Genomic DNA, 26,245 nt, shown 5'->3' with positions numbered 1-26,245 from the left:
TGAAATGAAGAGAAAAGCAATAGGCAAGTGTATTTTAATAAACTATAATAATAAAGTAACAGACAAACTAACATTAATAAACTGTCAAACTAAATTAACACAGCACCCCTACACACGTTTCAAAATGCCGCAGGCATATATAAGACATGCACATTATTTAACAGAATGGTGAAGCAACTCACCAGAATGGGAAACACCAAATTGCTCAGCGACTTGTGTCTGATTCAGATTTTTTTTCCAAGAACAATTTACAACAATCTTCGCCGTTTGTTTACGTGTCATTTTGTAGCAATGAGGTGCACTCATGGAAATCAGAATACAAAACGAGTCCATGACAGTGGTTCTGGAAAGATTTATGAAACCAAACAGTGTGCCTCAAGACACTCTCATGTTGACAAGTCGCTTTGAAAAGACTGAATAAACCATTTTAATTTAAGTTTGATGGTAATGAATTATCAGGTTACAAAACAGTGCTGTATCCGTTGTGAACAAATCACTATCGGTGCCAAGAAGGTGTTCTTTTTACGCTGAGGTTGCTGTTCCTTTAGCCGGGATATTTACAATGGGAAAAATCAATTTCTCCACAAAGGTGTTCACTTAGGCGAAGTGTTCTCTTAGGAGGTGTTGCTATATGTGGAGCCTGCTTCTACAGAAAAAAACTCCACAACAGTTGTAATGCTGTTTAGATGATTAAAATGGATTAAAATATAAGATTAAAGGTATATTTTTAAGGTTAAAGGTATATTTTTCATGCCATTATTTGTTAACTGTTTAGATAAACTTAGTTCTAGGGCTTTTGATTCGTTAATTTTCAATAACTTTACCTCAATTTACTTTGTCCTTGTGATGGCTTATTGAAAATGTCTGCTAACTGCGCGGTGGAATGCTGTCTGTCCTGAAGCGCCCCAGATCACGCCCTGTGAGGTTTCTCTCTGAATGACTTCAGCAAAGCGGGTATTTATTTAAACACCGTCGTTTAGAGCCGTTGCATGAGTATAAATCAAGGAGTAATTTGTTAATATATTGATGATCTTTAGCATAATGACAGAATTGAGTAGCAGATGCATATTTCTTATCATGCTTAAAGAGGCGAATACAATGATACCTCCCTTCTTTAAATCAGTACTGATTGGCAATCTGGAAACAGAAGAGTGTTTTAGTCTGTAATTGTGTAGGAGGGAGTTTAGGACCAAGAGATGTCCCCGCGCGACTGTCCTCTCTGACAGCGGAACTTTCCAAAGAAAAAAAGTCGAAGCCAGCAGTGTCAAACTTCCGGGGATTTCACAAAAATATAATAGTATTCAGTTCAAACTTTTTCAAATGAAACTACTGTTTATTGGTTCCACGACAGTATAAACGTTTGGTAAGTTTATTTAAGTGTTGATTTTGTCAGTTTAGTGTACTGATTTTAGTCTGTACTTACTGATGCGGTGCAATTCACATTTTGATTCAGTTTAGTATTAAAGTCATGGCGAAATACGGAACGAGTCTTGGTAACAACATGTTTCTAGCAGATTTATTATTATTATTATTATTATTATTATTATTGATGTATTGTTAGCATCGGCTGAAATTGTTTGTTATTAACTCAAAGTTGTTGTATTTTGTTAACACTGTTTTGAATGTACCTGTTAATGTGATGTTAAGTATTTAGCATCATACATATTGCACGCATTAGGCACGTGTAATTGAAATTTAAAGCGATAAATTCGGTAACAGTGCAGGAGAATACCGACGCCGTATCAGAGTTACATAACGAATACATTCAAACTCCTTTCATTGTTGGGATGACTGTACTGTAGCGAGTTTGTAGTTTGTATATGTATACGCAGAACCGACATGCTCGCTTGATGATTTATGTCAGACTATTACATATTTATGGTTAATACTTGATTTGTAAAATAATAACCCTTAACAATTTTGGTGCCGTGTATTTTAAAATAGCGAAATTCAACTACATTTCTTAATGAACTACTTGTTTTCAAAAACAGATTTACCGAGTATGCAGTTTAGTTTTTCACGAATGTTTCATGACTAGCAGTAATACGCTTACCAAGTAATTTGATTTTGTTCAAATTCAAGGGCTTAAACTGAAGTAAAAAAAAAAAAAAAAGTCTTAGTTTGTGTAAATTATATTTAAAAGAATCAATGTTTTTGGCTTTTATTTGGTTATTTTGTAGTTGGTATTATGTAGTATATAATATTTTCAGAACATGTACAAGAAAGGTAAAGGGGCTAATACTTCAGGCTTTTGAATTTTCTCCTTTGTCATATTTTATTGTCTCTATTAACATACAGCACTTCCATAATGCAAGGTGTTTGACAGCTTTATAGTGAATGTTTTACTTTAATAAACAAAGGGAATTGTCTCCTACCGTCCCCATGTACTCGAGTTTTGTTAACTGATTTTGGAAGTCAAGTCCCTACTAATGCACACGTGCAGATAAGTGTGAAAAACAAATACTAAAAATGAGGAACCAGATCTCAGGTAATTTCTAGAACTGATTTGTGTGTGTTAATGAAGATGTCTGTAATACCAATGTACTTAAAAAAACTATCAAAATTGTACTTTCATTTTTAGTCACATATGATTCAGAATCAGCAGGTTTTTTTAATGTATGACAGATGTTTTGTACAGGATAGTTAGGCTTCTGTATGACGTGTTTACTATTAGGTAGACTTTTGTAACACATTCTTTCCTGACAGCCTTTTTTAACTTTGCCATTTCCCAGAGTACAAAATTTAAAATGCTCAGGAACAGAATGGCTAGCAATAGGACAGTACATCCTAGCGAGGAGCCAGCATGTTCAAACTAGTCTTTCTGAGTCCCTCCCTGTTTGTTGGCATCGACTTTTCCAAAGTACCATTTTCAAGTCTGTGAAGTCTCTAAATAAGAAAACAACCAAAAAAAAAAAAAACTAAAACCTGAAATTGAGAACCCTCTCTTTAATGTTTTTGTTTGTTTGTTTGTTTTTCTTTGCTTTTAAACTTGTGCCCTGGAATAAAAACTTGAAATGAGGTTAACATTTATAAAGCTCAGAAACTGAAGCCCATTGATATCCTCGCCTTCCTTGCTGACCCAAATACAATACTTTACATTATTTATATGTTTGGCATACCAGTAATTCCTGCAAGGCTGGTATGAATAAATACAGTACCTAAACACATTTTATTAATTTTTTTTAAATTTAAATTCACTTCAGTGTGATTTTTTTTTTCTCCCCACAGACAATGCAGTAATGACTGGACAAGCTGAGAAGTATGCATTCCAAACTAGAGTTTATTTGATTTAGCTGCTCTGGTTGAATCGGCTAGAGATTTGCAAATCATGATAAGGGGTATGTTTATTTATATAGCGATAGTTGAAATTGAATGTAAAAGGAAACTGTAAGACAGGTGGATGTTGTAATACTTGATATAAACACATATACACAAAAAAACGTAGTCTTGGTTGCCTTAAAATGACAGTTTTGCAATGCACGTTATAAAAAGTTTAATAGCTGCAGAAATGTGAAATCAAATGACAACAGATTTTTTAAATTGTAATGCTGATTCAGCTGATGGTAATTGCCCTTTCAGAACTTGCAATCACTGAGCATCCAGCATCTGCATGTGTGCCTCTGAATTATCGAGTTACTCTGCGTTGTCGTGCAAAGGGGTCTGGCCTCCTACAGTACCAGTGGTTCCAATCTGAAGATGAAGAGGTACAAGTTATAAGGGAGATCTGTAGGATAGGTACAACTGAGCATGTGGGCTTAGGAACCCGTAGTTCTGGATAATATTGCATTTCAGCTGAGGGGAAAGCGAATATGGGCCATCTCTCCCCTGATCTGCAAAGACAGTCACCTTTTTGTACACCCACATAGACAGCTTCATTTCTCATATTTTTGATGGCTGGATTCTATTTGTTATCACGGTAACAATGCTTTTAAAATGGGATAGTATTCCCCCTATATTCCCGAGGTGGGTCTGACATAGACCTTTAGTGACATTTGAGCTATTGCTGCCAATTGTACATTGTCATGAATATTACAGACCTACCTTGGAAAACTCACCCTGGGGTGGGCCCTTTAAGACTATTTACATTTGAGGGGGAGGGTAGCTGCAAGTCACCCCCCAGCACTCATTTTCAATTGTTTCTGCATGAGGAAGCATATATCTCATTTAACCAGCTGCACTGGCGAGGGGACCGCTTGCCCCCACAGTGCTATTTTATAACTTTCTTTGTATAAAGAAAAATGAGCGCTATTAAAGTAAATGATGTTTTAGTGTGCAGTGATCCACACTCTCACATTGTCATATGATTTGAAGTTTGTTTTTAAAAGTTCTATAGGGAGTAAATGCATTCTCCCGCAGTACAAGTCAATCTCTTATTCCAGCCACTCACTTGTTGCACAGTTGTTGAAGTTAATGGTGTGATTTTGTTAATGTATAAAATGAGGAAGCTGGGTGTGGGGAGTGGAAATAGTATGGTTTATTTATGTTTAATTGTTAGCGTTTAAGAAATGGGAAGCCATTCTTCACTCCTCTGCAAATGTGTAATTCGATGTTAACTGAGTTTTCAGCCTTTTCATATACAGTACTTTCCAGTGATTTACACTAAAAATGTGTTATGCTCTGTGGTTGAAATGGATATGAGATCTAAATGAGAACTAAAATGTCTTGTGTCCCCAACAAGGTTCCTGGTGCCACGCAGCCAGACCTGGTCATCACAGCCAAGAAAACCCAGGTTTACATCTGTAGAGTGAACGACAACCACAGTAACTGTGTGTTTAGCGAATGGGTGAAGGTGAAAGTTTGGCAAATTCTGAGGACAGGTAAAGTCCATTCACACGTTCATTTTATATCAAAACTTGTTAGCTTTGTGCATAGGGCTCTGTCACAAATCTGCCCCCCAAACAGTTCTCATTAGGTCATTAATTATCGCTGTTTCTTTGCCTTGTAGACCTACCTGTAACCTGGCAAGGACAGCCACAGATAGTTGTGCATCCCAGGTCAGTCACTATAAAGCACAATGAGGAGCTTAAGTTGCTGAGCATTGCTTTTGGAATCCCTCCTCCACGCTACCAGTGGTACTGGAACGGGAATCTGTTGCAAGACCAGACGAAAGAAACACTGCTAGTAAGTATTGCTGTAGTGTTAGAGTGAGGATTTATAGGCTTGTCAGGTGTGTGTCTTGAAGTGTACCAATTAGCATGTTTGTATTTTAGTCTGCTGGTCTAATTGGCTGAACTAGCTGAACAGTTTGATAGTTGCTCTTCCTCTTTTGAAGTTGTTATATTAGTTGTTTTTTTAATGGACACCATTTTACTATTTATATTAATAGAACTTTGTTTTTGCTTTTATGCTTTTGCCAAAAAGAGGGTGTTCTGCCAAAAACAGGTTTACCAAGTAGTGAAAATTGAGAATAATAAGGACAGATTTAAAGCTGCACAGATTCCTGTTTTTCTTCTGGTGGTGAGGTGGAAAATGCAAGTTTCGTTTAGTTCTTTCAAATAGTGCATTGTGTCTCAGATTTGTAATACCCTGTTGTGGTTTGTGCCATGTAATGTAACCGGGTGGCTGTTTTTTTTTTTTTTAGATAAAGAAAGCAGATAAAGAACATCAAGGGACCTACCTGTGTTCAGTTTCTAACGTGCTTGAGGAGATCTGGACTGAGCCAGCTGAAGTTAATATAGGTAACTAATTGTGTACGGTAATGTGCATGACCTGTGCATATATTCTCTCCTTATAGTTCAAAGACTTGTTCATATTGTAGTGACTTCCTACATATGACTGCCTAGGTTGGAGCCTTGTGAAAGTAATTGTTAGACATGTAAACATTATGTACAAAGTACTATGTATTGCTCAATCATTGTAGAAAAGTGGTTTCATTGTATTTAGTATTTTTATGACAACAGCTGTATGTTAAAGACAACCAGAATGGCGATCATAGCATACTTCAGAGGCATGCCATTCCTTCAGGATTATGGCTAGTTGGGCAGTCCTTCATTCTTCAGCAAGATAATGACCCGAAACACACCTCAAAGTTGTGCAAGAACTATCTGGTGGAAAGTGAAGGACGACTCAATCTAATGACCTGGCCTGCCCAGTCTCCAGACCTCAATCCCGTAGAACTTGTATGGGACAAACTGGACAGAAGAGTCAAAGCAAACCTACCCACAAGTGCCCTACATCTCTGGGAATTGCTGCTGAAGTGCTGGGAACACACGTCGGGTGACTTCCTGCTGAAACTTGTTAACCGAATGCCTCGTCTTTGTGAGGCTGTTATTAAGGCAAAGAGTGGCTGAGGAATCCAAGATTGAGACAGTTTTCAATTTTCTTGGACGTTGCTTTGATACGCCTTATGTTTTATTTTTGTTTTTTTGCTGTAAGTAGGTTACAAACACATTAGCAAATGTCTTGTATTAATTAATCCAAGCTCACTTTATTAATATTGCAATGGTAACTTCAAATCAATTTTTGCTTGTGAATAAAGCTCCACCTGGGTAAACAGATATCATGTGCACAAAGCATTAATTTTCAGGAGTCTCTTACTTAAATGTGAGTGGGTATTATTTGTTTGATTGTGTGTGTGTCCCCGTCCCCCCGATCTACATCACCACGTAAACTTTTTTTTTTTTTTGTTGCTCTGTTTTAGAACCTCCTAATAAAATCACAGCAGGGAGATTTTATGGTAAGTGTAATCACTTTGTCTTAAATGTTATAATTTTTTTTTTAAAAATCTACTTTGTCTAATTCTCCTGTGTGCATGAGAATTTTTAAAATTGATTTATTGATTTATTTATTTTTTAAAGCAACAGACAAAGTAGCTCTGCTTATTGGCAATCTGAATTACTCCAATCACCCGAACTTGATTGCGCCCATGATGGATGTGCAAGAGCTGGCGAATCTGCTGCACGCTCTGAACTTCCGTGTTGTATCGCTGCTCAACGTCACCAAAGAGGAGATGGCTGCGGCAATCCAGGAGTTTGTGAAACTGCTTGACAAAGGGGTTTATGGTGAGTTCTGGCTTAAAAACAAAAAAGAAATCATTTTTACAAAACCACCCTCTGTACAGTGGCTTCAGAAATGGTTTTACAGTGGCTTAAATATTGATTCCTAGTGAATTCCAGTTATGTAATCCTCCTCAGTGGTCAGGCCTATATGATTAATCAGTTACTATAAAACGTTAGCAATTGTTTTGGTGTGTTTCCAACAATGTGTTTGTGTGTTCACAAGAGAGATACAACAATGCTGTATATTCTTAAATAAATCATTGTTTTGTGAATTGGGGGGCACATTATTATTATTTTGGGTTTTTTTTGTGTTGCCTACATGTAACAATGGGGATTTATAGGTCTTTTATTTTGTGGTCCCTTGCGTTCCTGAGTTGAAGTATTAGAATAACCAGCATATTAACCTGTAGATACAAATTGCTGCCGAACACAAAAAAGGAACAATCCTTCAGAATACAATGAAAGGTTTTCATTTTTCCTGCACTATACTAGGACTCCACTTCATGCTCTCTCTTCCACGTTCTAAATTTGCACATGAAGCACGTTGTGTTTGTCTTGAGAGAATTCCATCTGATTAGGGGTTGTGTGTTGTATGGATAGCAGAAATCACAGGTTATTTCTTTGTTTCTGTATACTTTACTTCCTTTCTGTCCTCCTCATAGCATTCATCACATGACAGGTTGTTCTGCTGTGGGAGGAGGTAGGGATCTGTGTGTGAGCTCACTGTCTCATATTTGAGTATGGAGCAGATTAACCTTAAACAGACTTTACCCACGCATGACTGCAGTTTCAGCAGAAGCAATCGCATCTTTAGTAATACTGTAGGAATAGTTTACTCGGCAAGTAATACACAGGCTGGTGAGCAGTATGATTGCTCAAATGTGTTTATACAGCGATGGTGATTTGCAACATCATTCGCTTGTTTTGTAAAGCCCTGGTGACCGTAAACACAGCACTGTACAATACCTAACACATCATGAGGTCATAGTTTGTGAGAAATTCATGCAGTACGCATTGAACACATCCTTTTTTTTTTATTACCAATATGGACTTGTCTCTTTACAAAGAGTAGGAGACATTGCATGAGTAACCTTGTTGAAGTGGGTCCTTATAAATTCTCTGAATCGCTGGGTGCAAATCAGATTGGTACCTGGAGTCTGCAGGGTAAAGTGGATTCCCATTGGAAACAAGGGGGAATATTTTACAGGGCTTTCCCACCAGTTTCAATGTTTATTCTACTGTTAATAAAAATCAGTGGGTCGGAATTGAGGTGCAGGTAAATTTCTATGTTAGTTCTACTTTTTTTTGAACATTTAGAATACAAAATGTTTCAGTTTTAACGGCACTTTTTCCCCCAGTGTGTTCACCGAAGGATGGGGGTGTGCTTTGTTATTTTGGGCCTCCTTATCAGTGACTGGTTTAGGTGGTAGATAAGTAGAAGGGGAGGGTCAAAGATGGGGGGAGTTGCATACCTCACTATGTATAGCCATGACTCATTGCTAGACAGCTTCCCCATACTATGTTAAATATTTGTTTTTCATTTCTCTTTCTAGTGAGCAAGTATTCATATAGTTATTGAAGTGTTCACTCGACTTGTAAACCTCACACCATAGATGGAACTGTGCCAAGTGAGCAGTGTTTGCTGTTTTTTTTTTTTATTTTTGTCTGGACATTATGTCTGCTCTAATAGAACTCGATACAGACTGATACAGTGGACTGCTTTATGCTGTTAAAAAAAAAAATAATAATAAAATAACATTCAACTGACATGACTTGTATCCAGTGACCCAGGAGGGCCATGCTAAAATTCCATACTACAATGGAACATCCAGGCCGATCAACTGTTCTGTTGTTCCACTGTGTCTAACCCTGGCGTTGATCTTTTTAGTTACTGTAGAGCTGCATCAAGTTGTACACTTCTGAACTAAATGCAGCTGTGTTTGAATAGAACATTTCTGCAAAAAGCTACTTTTGGGTGTTTTATTATTTTTTTTTTGTTTTTAATAAGATTTCCCATCAAGAAGAAAACCAAAACTTTCAGGCAGTTCAGTTCCCTGTGGTCAGCAGCAGTGAACAATAATAATAATTTATTGATATTGCTCTCCCACCTTGAGATATAATAATCTGTGTGCTGATGCACAGGAGTATAAGAATTCTGAGATCCTGGTTGGCAGGGGACAGTGTCACTGCTGGCTATGGCAAGGCCTGAACAAGCTACTGGGTCAGTGTGTAGTGCCTGTGTCATGTCAGGGAACTGGTTTCTATTTCTGCCTCTGCTCCGTGTTTGGTAATGAGAGAGCAGTGAGAGCACTTCTGCTTTTACACTTTTTTTTTTAGGTACGTTTTATCTCAGACGCCAAGCTTTTGTGAAGTCCTTTTAATGCTACCACTTCCCCCAAAAAATAAGCCTGGTGTGTAAAGTGAAAATATTAGAACTGCACACTAGTGCAAATGTCAGTAGTTTTATGAACCGTTAAAATTGTTGCTGGTTTTATCTACACACTATTCTACACTAAGTTAAGTAAAACTGTAAAGTTAGAACTAGACTCAACACAAGTACATTTCTGCTATAGAAAGCATGTTTTCACACCCACTGGATATGTGGATGCTTCATTTATAAAACGCATTCTACAAAAGTGAAAAACAAACAGAATGCTGAGTAAATCTTGAATTGATAACGGATATAAAAACCCATCTAGCTGTTTTTATATTTGGGGGGGAAAAAAATACAGTATAGTAATTTTAAGGCCTCACTCTGACCCATTTTAAATAATATTTTGTGCTTAATTTTCATAAGCAAAATCAACCTGTTTCTCTATTTTACTGCAGTGTGAATATTCCGTTTTGATTAGCGCTGCTCTTTGTCATTAAGAAAGCAACAACAGGTCTGCGTGTATAACTGCTTTTATTTCATTTGATTCGACCACTTTCCAGAGAAAGGAAAAGGAAATTGGAAACTGCATTTCTCTGTGGTTTGTGTGCCTTTTATCAGTCTCGTTTCTTGCTTTTATACGTCATGCATGCAACATCAAGGCTCCAGCTACTAGCATTAAATCAACTGCAGTGGTTTCATTTCCTTTTCTCAATAAATTCAACTATTTCCATATGTTTTATTTATTTAAATATGTACATACCCATTGTTTGTAAATGCACAATCCTATAAACTTTGTGAAATTAACTTGGCTATAAAATTAGACAAATATTCCAATGAGAAGTGTCTATCTTGAAAGTCAAAGTTAACAGTGGAAACCAAGTAGATTCAGCCTCTGGTAGTCGAGCTAAAATATGCGATATAAAATAACAGAAAAATATGTCATCTTGCAGACCTGCTTGAGGTTTAATATAAAGATACATGTATTCTTGTGTTGTAATAGCTTTGTTCTACTATGCTGGGCATGGATATGAAAATTCAGGTAGAAACTACCTGGTTCCCATTGATGCTCCCCAGCCATACAGACGAGAGAACTGCATCAGTGTGCAGCGAACCATGCAGCAAATGCAAGAGAAGCACACAGCACTGAACGTTGTCTTGCTGGACACATGTAGGAAATGGTAAGATGTTTGATTGCATTTTAACTTTAAATGTAGACAGTAGGTGCCCAGTATTGCATATGTCGTTTCCTGGCCTTTTTTTGAAATTATTCATTTACTTGGAACTTTTGCTTTTGGTGTAGCAGGGTTTTTATTTATGTATTTATTTTGTGTGTGTGCTCTTATACAGTAAGCAACAGATATTTGTAAGATATTTTAGTGATTGTGATGTCATTGTTTTTCTTAAGGTACAACAAGGATTGTGTGCCTTCTGAAGTAAAGCCACTTGCACCTTTGGGCAACACAGTATATGGATATGCAACGTAAGTTTGCTTAAAAAATAAATATGTATATATTGGATTAAATACCCCTGATTTCCTCCCAATTTTAAAATGTCACCTCCCCTCTGCAACCAATCAGATGACCTCTAGCAAGCTAGTTGCTGCTTTTTCGCCTGCAGAACCAAACTCGAGGCCAGTGCAACACAGCAAGATTGCCACCTCTGCACGATGATGTCCATGCTTGCATGTTGCGCTGAGAGCAAATGTGGAGCAAATCTTTTGATTTAACTCACTATCGTTAATTTTACTATTAATGTTTCTTAATCTTGGTTATTTTCCAGGAGTGAAGATGCTGAAGCCTATGAGGTCCAGGATGGCAGTCGGAGTTCAGGAATCTTCACAAAGTACCTCAACAAACACATTTTGCTAAAGGAGAAAGTTACTCATGTTCTTGAACAAGTATCAGAGGGTAAGCGTATTTGTGTTTTGCTTACTACATCACCATTGCAGTGTCTCTGTAGATCTGTCAGTCTGGCCTACATATATTACAGGTCTACACTATGCAATGTGTTAAACGTTAATGTGTTTAACAATAGCATTTTTAAAAATCTTCTGCATAATATATACCAAATGTATGCAACTTGTTGCCGAATTACCAGCTTTGTAAGATGTATAGTATGCATATCATACATTTTTTTTGAGGAGTGTCAAGGAATTAAAATGTAATGGATGCATAATCATTGCTGGGACTTTCCACTCTGCTTTGCCTGTCTGCCCCCTAATGATTGGGAGAGTCATTTACACCTTGTACAGATACTCCTGGGTCTGAGTGCTGTTGACAGGATGGATTGGGGGGGGTTTGGTTGGTACTTTTGCCTAGTACTATACACAATGTACTACTTTATTTAAGGGACTCCATTAAGACTGTCTGTCTGGCTTGATTTCATAATCTGTGCAGGTTTAAAGACCCCCAGAAAAATAAAAAACATTTTAGAGATTCAAACTATTTGATTGTTGCTACAGCAAGGTGTTGATCAACACGAAGGGGCTGGCAATGGTACTGCTGTTTTGTTTTTTGAGTGGTCTCTTTGGTAACATGACCCAGCTTTGTATGACTGACCTGCGTCAGCAGTGACCTCATTCTCTAGTAATTCACACTAGTGCTGGCTTCCAAGCGGAAGAAACTTGAGAGCGCTTGATCTCAAGGTGCTCGGCAGCTGCTCTTTCACTGTACCAGTCTGTACTTGCCTGGCCACTCTGCTGTTTGCAATTACAGAACAAGGAAGGTTTATCCATCTTCTCCAAACTGGAGTAAATTACCAGAAAAATGGAAAAGTGCATGTAAGGCTGACCTCCAAGGACTGCACTGAAAGAATAATTGAAAAATAAGGCAGCTCTTCCAGATTAGAATTTGCTGAACAAACACTATAGCATTATAAAGGGTAATTTTATCATTTGGGAATCCAGATTAACTGTCTGCCATGCCAACATACAAGTCATTTGATTTATGAGTGAGAAAACAACTAAGCTGTCATACCTGTGTAATTCCCTTGTGCCTTTGTTTATAAAGTCTTGTAGTAAAAGAAGTGTAAACAACTTTCTTTCGATATTCATAAAAGCTATCATGCCTCCTGCTGGGAAATTGCTGTTTGCGTATCGTGTCAGATCAGTTCCTAATGTCCTTGTGTTACCCTCAAGGAGTCAAAGTTCTCCTAATTAGAGACTTGATTGTACATTATATCATTTAGCAGTCTATGAGTGATTCTCCAAAGGCCAAAAATATATAAACTCTGTATTCAAGTGCACTTTATTTACAGTTGGTTGTCCTGGGTTCCTTATAAGTTTACTATGGTATTTTTTTGTTTTAGTGTGCTTTTCCCATGGTTATACTATGCATTTACCATAGTTTACTATACTTCACTATTCTTTACAATTGTCAAAAACAAACGGCCATCAAGGGTACGTGAATCCTAGGTATCCCTTTACTTGTAACTCGGAGATCTGGAACCTCTGTTTTTGAGAATAAAGTATAGTGTGAAAATATTTACTTCACCCGAGTAAAAGCAGGCTTTACAAAAATAAAGAAAGCATTTGAAATGTTGTCCTCTCTGCAGATCTAGGAAGAGATCCACTGATTACTGGAAAGCAGGTGATGGAGATTAAACACACACTAAATGAGCCCCGTGCACTAACTGACCAAGTCTGCACTACAGGACACACTGTCGAGCTCCGGAAAAGGAACCTCAACTGGAGTTGGGCCAACGGTGAGCAATCAAATTATTCAGTAATGTGCTGTAAAAAAGGAAGTATAAAATTGAATTGTGCAGCTGGAGCCCTTGGCCCCTCCTCTATAAAAGACATAAAGGCAATGTTTTCTTAAACTTTACAGCCCCAGGCTGTTCTCTCGGGCTGTCCAATTGTGGGTTGGTTCACCTGGTTACAAGTGAAAGGCTTTAACTAATATTTAACAATCATTATTACTATTTTGTTACAGGCTATATTAAACAGGAATGTTTGAACACAGAAAAAATCCCCTCCCACATAAGATCTTCATTGTTGATTGAAAGAATATAATGAACACGTTCAGAAGTTATTAGAGATAAAGAACCAGCTATGATATGTCTGAAAAGCAGTTGCCAAAATAGATGTAACAAAAAACACACACGTGGCATAGTAAAAGTGAATCTGAAAGTTTAAAACTTTCACAATATAAATGTGTCCTTCACAATATAAATGAATGGGGGGATGGGGTGGTGGAACAGTCTCTTGATTTCCTGGGAAACTCATCCCTCGCAATCACAGAATGTCTGTCTGGTCCCAGCTTGAATCCTGTGTGTAGTTTTTTTGGGTGGAGTCAATAGCAACTTGAAAGATGCAAAAGGATTAAAAGAGACACCTTAGAGCTAATTAAGTGCCAGTTAGATGTGCATTAAATTGCACATCAGCTGTCCTCATAGTTCTAATCCTTACAGCATGTTTCAGAGTTGATCAGTTTGATACCATGTTCTTTTTCAGAGCTGCCTGAGAGAAGGGTGCTGAAGTTCCCCTGTGGTACTGAAGTGGAACTCAGTTTCTCTGCATTATTTTCTAACATAATTACAGTGTTTGCTACAGTGAAGAAGACTGGGTGGAAAACAATGGACTGCAGTGTTAGTCTGCAAAGTACACCAGTAAGTACTATTCACCTAAAAAAAAAATATATATATATATATATATATATATATATATATATATATTATAGAGAGAAATCTATATAGTGTTGCAGACCCATATAATAGAAATTCCTTCCTTCATTTTCATGAGTAACAGCGATTTTTAAAATGTTTCTTTCTTGGATTGTTGTAGATCTCAGATAGTAGTACTGAACTTGGATAGCTGATGGAATGCTGTGTTGTATCTCTGCTACATTTTAGTGTTTCAGTGTAGAAAGAACATCCACTAGATGAAGAAATTTCCTTTTCGCCAGGTTTGCAGTATAGATACGTTTTATAGACTAGATTGTGTGTGAAGGCAACCATGTTACAGCTGGGGGCCATCGTTATTTATGCCCCAGAAAAGTATTATATTACTCTATAATTAGCCTCCCAGATTTACCAAGCAAATAAAAGCAAAGCCCTTGGATCAGCTCCTGACAACTCCAAGATGAATACTCTTTCATCCAGCCACAGTATACAGAACATGGGATATGCTGAAGTGAAAAGGCTCTGTTTTAAAAGAAAGCCTACAAGTTTCTACTTAGTTAGTTGATTTGCACTGCAAGTTTTAATCCATTGTCGGTTCATATATTGTGACCTTTTACAAATGCCAGATCATAAGTTTAGTACGGTGTATATTTGAAACCTGGCCTGGCAGGTAGATCCATGTTTGTGTTTATCTATTGGGGACCCCTAGTGGTTTACCATGGAAGGAGAAATACAATAAAGTCAATTTTACAGTTTGATCAATTTGTGCTGTTTAGTGGATTACTTTTTCTAAAGCTCATAAGACATTGATGTAAGTTGTTTGATCAAATATTTTAACCGAAAAGTAGATGTTAAAAAGGATATCATCTATGTCAACACTGCAGACCAGTACGCTGCTCTAAGGTAGATTATAACTACGAACCAGTAATCTTTTCCCTACACATTGTATGTGTTTTCCAGTGCAAGACAAGTTCTTTCATCTCTTTCATTAGGTAATGGAGGATATGTTCTCAAGCAGTGATGACAGTACCGGTGGAATGGGCTCTTTGCTGCTAAGCGGTCCTGACAACACTGACTGCAGCCTGAGGCTGAGCGGCCTACAGAAACTCAAGGTGATTGCTAAAAATGAAAAAATTGCAACATAGGTTAGGAATACATTTATAACCTACACACCCTGCCAGACAGGCTCTCTAGCAAACAAGCAATGTTTTTTTCAGATATCAATTTTATTTTAATGGGAAGGATTTAATGTGATGGGAACTTGCATATCTTCCTCAATACGGACAGGATTTTTTCCTGACCCAAGTCTTGAACCCACACCTTTTGAATCTAATGTCACACCATAAAGTTGTGAGCCTCTTCTACTCGTGTAACCTTGCGGTCAGGACGCTGAATAATGACTTAATCAAACACCAGGAGCCATTTCTCTGTCCTGATTTTAATATCTTTGTTTTGCTTTTTGTTTTATAGAGGAATTTGATATTAAAGGTGGATTTGCATTATACAAGCACGGACAGCAGGCAGCGAATGGTGGAGAGCAAGCAGGAAGACATTGGAAAACCTTTAGTTGCCACATGTGAACTTCACAAGTATGCGAAGCCTTTAGAAAGACGTGAGGCTAAAGCAACAGCCGCCACATTCCAGGCACCGCCACAGCGGGCAACAGCATACACGGCGTTGGGTCAGCCTTGTAGGCCATCGACACGCAAGGCAGCTCAGGAACACAATGAGCCAGAGGAAAATGATGAGAGCGAGTTACTGAACCTCGCTTTCATGTCCCTGGGACAGAAAAGCACTTGCACTTGACAAAGGGGCAACATTTCTGCGACATGATGACGTCATTTATTTGCTGAACATTTTTTTATTATTATTATGCCTAAACTTTTTTTATTTAATGTGTATGTTATACTAAAGTATTTTGGAGCTGTATGAAGTGTCAAAGTTTTATTTTATATGGGAGATTAATTGGGAACATAATGTAAAACATCTGATGGGAGATTTTTTGGGGGGTTTTTTTGGTATGTTTTAATAAATACTGCTTTAGAATAGACATTAATGAAACTGCAGATAATGAATTGCTATAAGTAATATCCTTTTCTTTCCATTAGTTGTAGAGCCTCCTCAGTAAATAAATAGCACAGTGACTGCTACTGACTTAACTATACCATTCTGTGTCTTGCATTTAACGGCACAATTATGACTTTAGTTGTATTTTGGTACAACTTTTTTTTGTAACAACATCAATGTATTGGTCTAAACTAATGGAGTTTAGTGGTTAATTGCACAAACTGTTAATGGGCAGATGTCTGTTGTGAAACATATAAAATACAGACTTGTGAGGACTCACGAGTTATACATATAGTTACAAATGTATGCATTGCCTTGGGCCCAATTAAAAAATAACTCTTCATGTTACAAAACTAGTAAGAAGCACTTTTATTGTAGTACTTGAAAACGCTAGTGCAAACTTTGTGCTGGGCTACGTCCCAGCCCATTTTACATTATTTTAAATAAATGTATACTGCCAGTAGTAACTGTGAATAGAGCAGCACCACAAAAACAAAGTAGATTCTGTATAACCCTTTATTCAAAGAAATAACCTATGATATTCATTTAAGACCTCATACATACACCTTGATTGTTACTTGCTCATTGTGGAACATGGCTTCAAACTTAAAACTGGGTTAAATCCTTTGCAGATGTGCCCAAAACTGTTGCATTTACTGAAGCACTGTGGGGTTCTGTGTATACAGTACTCCATGATTTATTTGTGATTGAATATGTGACTTTTGGGTTGATTTCATCATCCTGTACTTCACCAGGCTTTTTTGAGTATTTTACAGCATTGACAAATTGCCCTGGATTGCACCAAACACCTGTCCTGTAGTTATTCCAAAATAGCCATGAAAAATGTGGTTTATGCAATCTAGATGTGTACAGTGAAATGCTCAGAAATCCAGATGTGGCTTATCCTGGGATTAATCCCCTTCTCCTGTTCATACAAAACATTTACCATGTCCCAGGTGCACTTTGACTAAAATGAGTTCTATTGTAATTGTGTAATATCAGGCTTAACAAAATATCATTGTCTGGAATGTGTAGCTGGCACTGAATGCCTTTTAAAGTATAATCAATCTTCCGTTTAAAAAAAAAAAAAAAAAAAAAAAAAAAGTTTAGTGAGCAGTGTAAAGTCTAGAAACCGTGTTTTAGTTTTGATGCAGCGCCATATCTGTTCTTATTATAGCAGTTTAGAAGTTCTCACTTATTGCATTAAATCGTGGTTTAATTGAGGTTCTGCTTTACAAAACTACATATATTGCACATGCCAGTACTCTGAAATGTTAAAAAAATATGACTAATTGTGATTTTATTGGTTCTGCTTTGATGCTTTGATAATAAAGGATTTTTAAATGCTGCATATTTATTTTGATTTATCCTAATAATGCCACATTTTACATTTCTGTCTGATTCAAACAAAGTACATTTGTGGAAAGGCTGAGGTGGGTGGGGCATTTCAAACTGCAACACATTGCCTTAAATGGTGTTAGTCATGGTAAGACGTTTTCTAGAAGGGAGTACAACAGTTATTGAAGTAAAGATTTAAATGCTGTTTTTACACTGCTAGCAGTTTGGTCTTTGCTGTACTGTATGTTGGGTGAAATTTAATTTTAAACTATCTAAAATTATGTAGCTGGCTGTGGTTTTCTTTCAGCACCTACTATCAGCTTATTAGTCAATGTTTAACTCATTTTCTAAATTGCCAAAGGATGCTATTTGAGTCGGTGCAGTATAACCGCACATGTTGTGGAAGGTATTTGACAATTAAAGAGGAGTCAGTCTTGGCAGTTTAACCCTACTCCCTGCATCTGTTTTAGTTGTTTTATTCCTGTTAAAATGTTTAGAAAAGAAATTATGTGTTTGGTATGTTCTATTTACACACACATACAACAAAGTGTATTTATCAGTTTAAATTAAATGCAAAAGTGGCATTTAAAACCAGAATAGAAATACAGTCCTGTGGTTTCAGTCTTGACCAGTCATTATCGAGGTAGGACGTGGGAACAGCAAGGTTAGTGCTATGTATTCTGTCGTCTGTAATGATAGCTGATCGGAAAGAGCATGTACACTCGCTTGTAATTTCATTAATATCTTAGTGTACTATATACGAGGCTAGAGTTAATTCAGGGAAGAGGTTATAAAATTAAAATAATGGCTAAAGTAAGCGGAATTCCCTTCTAAAAATTAGGCAAGTAAGACACTGACAATGAAATATTACGGCGAATGTTATAAATAATAATCTATATTATTAGTTTTTCACACGTGACTCGTGATTAACTTTTCCCGGTCAGACTCAGTTAATTTCATTCTAAAGCATTGCAGCGGATCTCGATAATAAACTGGTTTAGTGCTTCTGTAAATATTCACACACGTGTAAACATTTCGTGAGCCCGTGTTCCCGGAGCCCATAGTAGATCGCCGTGATCGTATAGTGGTTAGTACTCTGCGTTGTGGCCGCAGCAACCTCGGTTCGAATCCGAGTCACGGCATTGCGGTAAACAATGTCACGGCAAATGGGTGAAATTTTTAATTGCTTTTTTTTTTTTTTTTTTTTTTTTTTTTCCCCACATAGAACAGTATTACACGCACTACTTAAATAAATCTCACGGTTCTTCTGCCTGGACTTTTTAACTATAAATATTCTAGCACGCAATAATATTAGACGCTGATAGGCTGTTTCGATACAAGAGGCAAATGAGATACACACACAGCATTCTGGGTATTACTTAAACTTCCAAATATTTGGCTATATATTTTTTTTTCATGTAAAGTTTAATTATATTGCTTTACCGTAATTATAAAATATGTATCTGAATCAAATCACTTCTATATAATTTACCAATAAACATGTTTAATAAACACCCTAAATGGGAAATATGTGTTGATCGGTCGGATCGTTAGTTCGGCTCGGTCGTAGTTAAGACTATACTTTCAGGGATCATTTCTATAGTTTGTTACTAGTGAAATGCGTTTCTAAAGTGTCTGGTCTCGCTAACCATGTTGAGGAGTTACAGTGTTCTCTTCTGAGCGCGAAGCGGGTTTTGAATGCTGCTTTACTGTAGCTGTTCCTGACCATTGATGACCGTTCCGCCCTCTTTCGGGGTTGGAGGAAGAGAACACATTCTGAGTGGTTTGTGTTAGAAATGGTAAAAAAGAAAGAGGAGCGTTAGCATTCCATGTTATAACAACATAGAAATGATGTCTATATACAGCTATAAAGCATTATCTTATCTGTTTTGTGAGGTGTTAGTATCAAACAACAGAAGATTCTTGTGTTTGAAGTGACACCTAGTGGAAAAGAAGTTCATTACATGTATGTGCTTTGAGGTCCAAAACTGGATGAGAATGATCTGTAGCGCTCACATTTTCCTGCCTGTCACAATTACATGCGTGAAGCCTCTGCAACTAATGTCACCGGCCATTCCTAAACGAACTCCCAATTTTAAAACGACAACCCCTGTTCATTCAGAGTGGGGACTCACATGAAGCAAAGCAAATATCTAATACCTGGTTCTTCTTCTTCTAAAAAAAAAGGTCTTACAGTAATTTATTAATATCAGTTTATCAATTTGTCTTTTGTTACTACTGAATTGCTATTTTAAAATGTTTTTTTTTTTTGATTGACGAAATGGCATGTTAATTTTATTATAAAAAAAACAACATATACTGTATTTGGTTTGGTTGTGCATTTATTTGTATTTTTTGTTTGTATTTATATGTTTTTTTTATTTCTAGACAGATATATACTAGTGGACGCTGAGAACATTCTACCTTCCCTATTTAAAAAAGAAGGAAAGCTTACAGAAAAATACAGGTCTTCTTACTATTCAGTGAACCAGAGTGTCAAAAACAACAACCCTGTCAGCTTCTTGAATACGGAAAAACTACGCGGCAGATTTCCTGTTGAACACGCAGGCTGCAGCGACTGGAACGTTCCTGTACTAGTTCAGTGATTGGCTGTTGGCCAACATTATGCAAATACATCCTCATGCAGGGTCTTAAAGAGCATTCATTTCAGAGCAACATGATTATGATTATTTAACAATGTGAATTATTTTATACTTTGTGTTGTAGGCAATATATAAATGAGCATGTTTAAGACAGCTGGTCTGCTGTAACAGACGGTATGTGTTGGACACCCTCACCTGTATGTTTGGTGCCAGGAGTATGGAGATTGCGTGAAGTGTCTGTTAGTTAAGACTATACTTTCAGGGATCATTTCTATAGTTTGTTACTAGTGAAATGCGTTTCTAAAGTGTCTGGTCTCGCTAACCATGTTGAGGAGTTACAGTGTTCTCTTCTGAGCGCGAAGCGGGTTTTGAATGCTGCTTTACTGTAGCTGTTCCTGACCATTGATGACCGTTCCGCCCTCTTTCGGGGTTGGAGGAAGAGAACACATTCTGAGTGGTTTGTGTTAGAAATGGTAAAAAAGAAAGAGGAGTGTTAGCATTCCATGTTATAACAACATAGAAATGATGTCTATATACAGCTATAAAGCATTATCTTATCTGTTTTGTGAGGTGTTAGTATCAAACAACAGAAGATTCTTGTGTTTGAAGTGACACCTAGTGGAAAAGAAGTTCATTACATGTATGTGCTTTGAGGTCCAAAACTGGATGAGAATGATCTGTAGCGCTCACATTTTCCTGCCTGTCACAATTACATGCGTGAAGCCTCTGCAACTAATGTCACCGGCCATTCCTAAACGAACTCCCAATTTTAAAACGACAACCCCTGTTCATTCAGAGTGGGGACTCACATGAAGCAAAGCAAATATCTAATACCTGGTTCTTCTTCTTCTAAAAAAAAAGGTCTTACAGTAATTTATTAATATCAGTTTATCAATTTGTCTTTTGTTACTACTGAATTGCTATTTTAAAATGTTTTTTTTTGATTGACGAAATGGCATGTTAATTTTATTATAAAAAAAACAACATATACTGTATTTGGTTTGGTTGTGCATTTATTTGTATTTTTTGTTTGTATTTATATGTTTTTTTTATTTCTAGACAGATATATACTAGTGGACGCTGAGAACATTCTACCTTCCCTATTTAAAAAAGAAGGAAAGCTTACAGAAAAATACAGGTCTTCTTACTATTCAGTGAACCAGAGTGTCAAAAACAACAACCCTGTCAGCTTCTTGAATACGGAAAAACTACGCGGCAGATTTCCTGTTGAACACGCAGGCTGCAGCGACTGGAACGTTCCTGTACTAGTTCAGTGATTGGCTGTTGGCCAACATTATGCAAATACATCCTCATGCAGGGTCTTAAAGAGCATTCATTTCAGAGCAACATGATTATGATTATTTAACATTGTGAATTATTTTATACTTTGTGTTGTAGGCAATATATAAATGAGCATGTTTAAGACAGCTGGTCTGCTGTAACAGACGGTATGTGTTGGACACCCTCACCTGTATGTTTGGTGCCAGGAGTATGGAGATTGCGTGAAGTGTCTGTTAGTTAAGACTATACTTTCAGGGATCATTTCTATAGTTTGTTACTAGTGAAATGCGTTTCTAAAGTGTCTGGTCTCGCTAACCATGTTGAGGAGTTACAGTGTTCTCTTCTGAGCGCGAAGCGGGTTTTGAATGCTGCTTTACTGTAGCTGTTCCTGACCATTGATGACCGTTCCGCCCTCTTTCGGGGTTGGAGGAAGAGAACACATTCTGAGTGGTTTGTGTTAGAAATGGTAAAAAAGAAAGAGGAGTGTTAGCATTCCATGTTATAACAACATAGAAATGATGTCTATATACAGCTATAAAGCATTATCTTATCTGTTTTGTGAGGTGTTAGTATCAAACAGCAGTAGATTCTTGTGTTTGAAGTGACACCTAGTGGAAAAGAAGTTCATTACATGTATGTGCTTTGAGGTCCAAAACTGGATGAGAATGATCTGTAGCGCTCACATTTTCCTGCCTGTCACAATTACATGCGTGAAGCCTCTGCAACTAATGTCACCGGCCATTCCTAAACGAACTCCCAATTTTAAAACGACAACCCCTGTTCATTCAGAGTGGGGACTCACATGAAGCAAAGCAAATATCTAATACCTGGTTCTTCTTCTTCTAAAAAAAAAGGTCTTACAGTAATTTATTAATATCAGTTTATCAATTTGTCTTTTGTTACTACTGAATTGCTATTTTAAAATGTTTTTTTTTGATTGACGAAATGGCATGTTAATTTTATTATAAAAAAAAAACAACATATACTGTATTTGGTTTGGTTGTGCATTTATTTGTATTTTTTGTTTGTATTTATATGTTTTTTTTATTTCTAGACAGATATATACTAGTGGACGCTGAGAACATTCTACCTTCCCTATTTAAAAAAGAAGGAAAGCTTACAGAAAAATACAGGTCTTCTTACTATTCAGTGAACCAGAGTGTCAAAAACGACAACCCTGTCAGCTTCTTGAATACGGAAAAACTACGCGGCAGATTTCCTGTTGAACACGCAGGCTGCAGCGACTGGAACGTTCCTGTACTAGTTCAGTGATTGGCTGTTGGCCAACATTATGCAAATACATCCTCATGCAGGGTCTTAAAGAGCATTCATTTCAGAGCAACATGATTATGATTATTTAACATTGTGAATTATTTTATACTTTGTGTTGTAGGCAATATATAAATGAGCATGTTTAAGACAGCTGGTCTGCTGTAACAGACGGTATGTGTTGGACACCCTCACCTGTATGTTTGGTGCCAGGAGTATGGAGATTGCGTGAAGTGTCTGTTAGTTAAGACTATACTTTCAGGGATCATTTCTATAGTTTGTTACTAGTGAAATGCGTTTCTAAAGTGTCTGGTCTCGCTAACCATGTTGAGGAGTTAGAGTGTTCTCTTCTGAGCGCGAAGCGGGTCTTGAATGCTGCTTTACTGTAGCTGTTCCTGACTATTGATGACCGTTCCGCCCTCTTTCGGGGTTGGAGGAAGAGAACACATTCTGAGTGGTTTGTGTTAGAAATGGTAAAAAAGAAAGAGGAGCGTTAGCATTCCATGTTATAACAACATAGAAATGATGTCTATATACAGCTATAAAGCATTATCTTATCTGTTTTGTGAGGTGTTAGTATCAAACAGCAGTAGATTCTTGTGTTTGAAGTGACACCTAGTGGAAAAGAAGTTCATTACATGTATGTGCTTTGAGGTCCAAAACTGGATGAGAATGATCTGTAGCGCTCACGTTTTCCTGCCTGTCACAATTACATGCGTGAAGCCTCTGCAACTAATGTCACCGGCCATTCCTAAACGAACTCCCAATTTTAAAACGACAACCCCTGTTCATTCAGAGTGGGGACTCACATGAAGCAAAGCAAATATCTAATACCTGGTTCTTCTAAAAAAAAAGGTCTTACAGTAATTTATTAATATCAATTTATCAATTTGTCTTTTGTTACTACTGAATTGCTATTTTAAAATGTTTTTTTTTTTGATTGACGAAATGGCATGTTAATTTTATTATAAAAAAAACAACATATACTGTATTTGGTTTGGTTGTGCATTTATTTGTATTTTTTGTTTGTATTTATATGTTTTTTTTTTATTTCTAGACAGATATATACTAGTGGACGCTGAGAACATTCTACCTTCCCTATTTAAAAAAGAAGGAAAGCTTACAGAAAAATACAGGTCTTCTTACTATTCAGTGAACCAGAGTGTCAAAAACAACAACCCTGTCAGCTTCTTGAATACGGAAAAACTACGCGGCAGATTTCCTGTTGAACACGCAGGCTGCAGCGACTGGAACGTTCCTGTACTAGTTCAGTGATTGGCTGTTGGCCAACATTATGCAAATACATCCTCATGCAGGGTCTTAAAGAGCATTCATTTCAGAGCAACATGATTATGATTATTTAACATTGTGAATTATTTTATACTTTGTGTTGTAGGCAATATATAAATGAGCATGTTTAAGACAGCTGGTCTGCTGTAACAGACGGTATGTGTTGGACACCCTCACCTGTATGTTTGGTGCCAGGAGTATGGAGATTGCGTGAAGTGTCTGTTAATTAAGACTATACTTTCAGGGATCGTTTCTATAGTTTGTTACTAGTGAAATGCGTTTCTAAAGTGTCTGGTCTCGCTAACCATGTTGAGGAGTTACAGTGTTCTCTTCTGAGCGCGAAGCGGGTCTTGAATGCTGCTTTACTGTAGCTGTTCCTGACCATTGATGACCGTTCCGCCCTCTTTCGGGGTTGGAGGAAGAGAACACATTCTGAGTGGTTTGTGTTAGAAATGGTAAAAAAGAAAGAGGAGTGTTAGCATTCCATGTTATAACAACATAGAAATGATGTCTATATACAGCTATAAAGCATTATCTTATCTGTTTTGTGAGGTGTTAGTATCAAACAACAGAAGATTCTTGTGTTTGAAGTGACACCTAGTGGAAAAGAAGTTCATTACATGTATGTGCTTTGAGGTCCAAAACTGGATGAGAATGATCTGTAGCGCTCACATTTTCCTGCCTGTCACAATTACATGCGTGAAGCCTCTGCAACTAATGTCACCGGCCATTCCTAAACGAACTCCCAATTTTAAAACGACAACCCCTGTTCATTCAGAGTGGGGACTCACATGAAGCAAAGCAAATATCTAATACCTGGTTCTTCTAAAAAAAAAGGTCTTACAGTAATTTATTAATATCAGTTTATCAATTTGTCTTTTGTTACTACTGAATTGCTATTTTAAAATGTTTTTTTTTTGATTGACGAAATGGCATGTTAATTTTATTATAAAAAAAACAACATATACTGTATTTGGTTTGGTTGTGCATTTATTTGTATTTTTTGTTTGTATTTATATGTTTTTTTTTTATTTCTAGACAGATATATACTAGTGGACGCTGAGAACATTCTACCTTCCCTATTTAAAAAAGAAGGAAAGCTTACAGAAAAATACAGGTCTTCTTACTATTCAGTGAACCAGAGTGTCAAAAACAACAACCCTGTCAGCTTCTTGAATACGGAAAAACTACGCGGCAGATTTCCTGTTGAACACGCAGGCTGCAGCGACTGGAACGTTCCTGTACTAGTTCAGTGATTGGCTGTTGGCCAACATTATGCAAATACATCCTCATGCAGGGTCTTAAAGAGCATTCATTTCAGAGCAACATGATTATGATTATTTAACAATGTGAATTATTTTATACTTTGTGTTGTAGGCAATATATAAATGAGCATGTTTAAGACAGCTGGTCTGCTGTAACAGACGGTATGTGTTGGACACCCTCACCTGTATGTTTGGTGCCAGGAGTATGGAGATTGCGTGAAGTGTCTGTTAATTAAGACTATACTTTCAGGGATCATTTCTATAGTTTATTACTAGTGAAATGCGTTTCTAAAGTGTCTGGTCTCGCTAACCATGTTGAGGAGTTACAGTGTTCTCTTCTGAGCGCGAAGCGGGTTTTGAATGCTGCTTTACTGTAGCTGTTCCTGACCATTGATGACCGTTCCGCCCTCTTTCGGGGTTGGAGGAAGAGAACACATTCTGAGTGGTTTGTGTTAGAAATGGTAAAAAAGAAAGAGGAGTGTTAGCATTCCATGTTGTAACAACATAGAAATGATGTCTATATACAGCTATAAAGCATTATCTTATCTGTTTTGTGAGGTGTTAGTATCAAACAACAGAAGATTCTTGTGTTTGAAGTGACACCTAGTGGAAAAGAAGTTCATTACATGTATGTGCTTTGAGGTCCAAAACTGGATGAGAATGATCTGTAGCGCTCACATTTTCCTGCCTGTCACAATTACATGCGTGAAGCCTCTGCAACTAATGTCACCGGCCATTCCTAAACGAACTCCCAATTTTAAAACGACAACCCCTGTTCATTCAGAGTGGGGACTCACATGAAGCAAAGCAAATATCTAATACCTGGTTCTTCTTCTTCTAAAAAAAAAGGTCTTACAGTAATTTATTAATATCAATTTATCAATTTGTCTTTTGTTACTACTGAATTGCTATTTTAAAATGTTTTTTTTTTGATTGACGAAATGGCATGTTAATTTTATTATAAAAAAAACAACATATACTGTATTTGGTTTGGTTGTGCATTTATTTGTATTTTTTGTTTGTATTTATATGTTTTTTTTTTATTTCTAGACAGATATATACTAGTGGACGCTGAGAACATTCTACCTTCCCTATTTAAAAAAGAAGGAAAGCTTACAGAAAAATACAGGTCTTCTTACT

The 26,245-nt window shown here is 37.0% G+C and overlaps 1 protein-coding gene and 7 non-coding genes across 8 annotated transcripts; all 8 read left to right on the top strand.

The window, feature by feature from the left end:
- Positions 1-986: 986 nt before the first annotated feature.
- Positions 987-17,408, top strand: LOC121299126 (mucosa-associated lymphoid tissue lymphoma translocation protein 1-like). Its single transcript, XM_041226684.1, has 15 exons — positions 987-1,363; positions 3,229-3,338; positions 3,580-3,704; positions 4,679-4,817; positions 4,946-5,121; positions 5,582-5,678; positions 6,641-6,676; positions 6,798-7,001; positions 10,373-10,550; positions 10,778-10,852; positions 11,152-11,279; positions 12,925-13,074; positions 13,826-13,980; positions 14,985-15,104; positions 15,463-17,408. The coding sequence occupies exons 2-15, from the start codon at positions 3,329-3,331 to the stop codon at positions 15,796-15,798; spliced, it is 1,929 nt and encodes a 642-aa protein (XP_041082618.1). The 5' UTR covers positions 987-1,363; positions 3,229-3,328; the 3' UTR covers positions 15,799-17,408.
- Positions 17,409-18,467: 1,059 nt separating this feature from the next.
- Positions 18,468-18,539, top strand: trnah-gug. Its single transcript has one exon. It is a non-coding gene; the product is annotated as a tRNA-His (tRNA).
- Positions 18,540-18,969: 430 nt separating this feature from the next.
- Positions 18,970-19,182, top strand: LOC121299395. The gene has a single exon (XR_005947394.1). It is a non-coding gene; the product is annotated as a small nucleolar RNA U3 (small nucleolar RNA).
- Positions 19,183-20,246: 1,064 nt separating this feature from the next.
- On the top strand, positions 20,247-20,459 carry LOC121299394. Its single transcript, XR_005947393.1, has one exon. It is a non-coding gene; the product is annotated as a small nucleolar RNA U3 (small nucleolar RNA).
- A 1,061-nt stretch (positions 20,460-21,520) lies between these two features.
- Positions 21,521-21,733, top strand: LOC121299393. Its single transcript, XR_005947392.1, has one exon. It is a non-coding gene; the product is annotated as a small nucleolar RNA U3 (small nucleolar RNA).
- Positions 21,734-22,796: 1,063 nt separating this feature from the next.
- Positions 22,797-23,009, top strand: LOC121299396. Its single transcript, XR_005947395.1, has one exon. It is a non-coding gene; the product is annotated as a small nucleolar RNA U3 (small nucleolar RNA).
- A 1,059-nt stretch (positions 23,010-24,068) lies between these two features.
- Positions 24,069-24,281, top strand: LOC121299398. Its single transcript, XR_005947397.1, has one exon. It is a non-coding gene; the product is annotated as a small nucleolar RNA U3 (small nucleolar RNA).
- Positions 24,282-25,339: 1,058 nt separating this feature from the next.
- Positions 25,340-25,552, top strand: LOC121299391. The gene has a single exon (XR_005947390.1). It is a non-coding gene; the product is annotated as a small nucleolar RNA U3 (small nucleolar RNA).
- Positions 25,553-26,245: the final 693 nt, after the last annotated feature.

This window comes from Polyodon spathula, chromosome 24 (assembly GCF_017654505.1).
Source record: "Polyodon spathula isolate WHYD16114869_AA chromosome 24, ASM1765450v1, whole genome shotgun sequence".
NCBI lineage: Eukaryota > Metazoa > Chordata > Actinopteri > Acipenseriformes > Polyodontidae > Polyodon > Polyodon spathula.
The sequence above is the reverse complement of the archived record's forward strand: the minus strand, read 5'-3'. Positions and strand labels throughout refer to the sequence as shown.

Coding starts and splice junctions, on each gene's coding strand:
- LOC121299126 (XM_041226684.1), top strand. Junction 5,679..6,640: donor GCCAGCTGAAGTTAATATAG/GTAACTAATTGT, acceptor GCTCTGTTTTAG/AACCTCCTAATAAAATCACA. Junction 13,075..13,825: donor CAACTGGAGTTGGGCCAACG/GTGAGCAATCAA, acceptor GTTCTTTTTCAG/AGCTGCCTGAGAGAAGGGTG.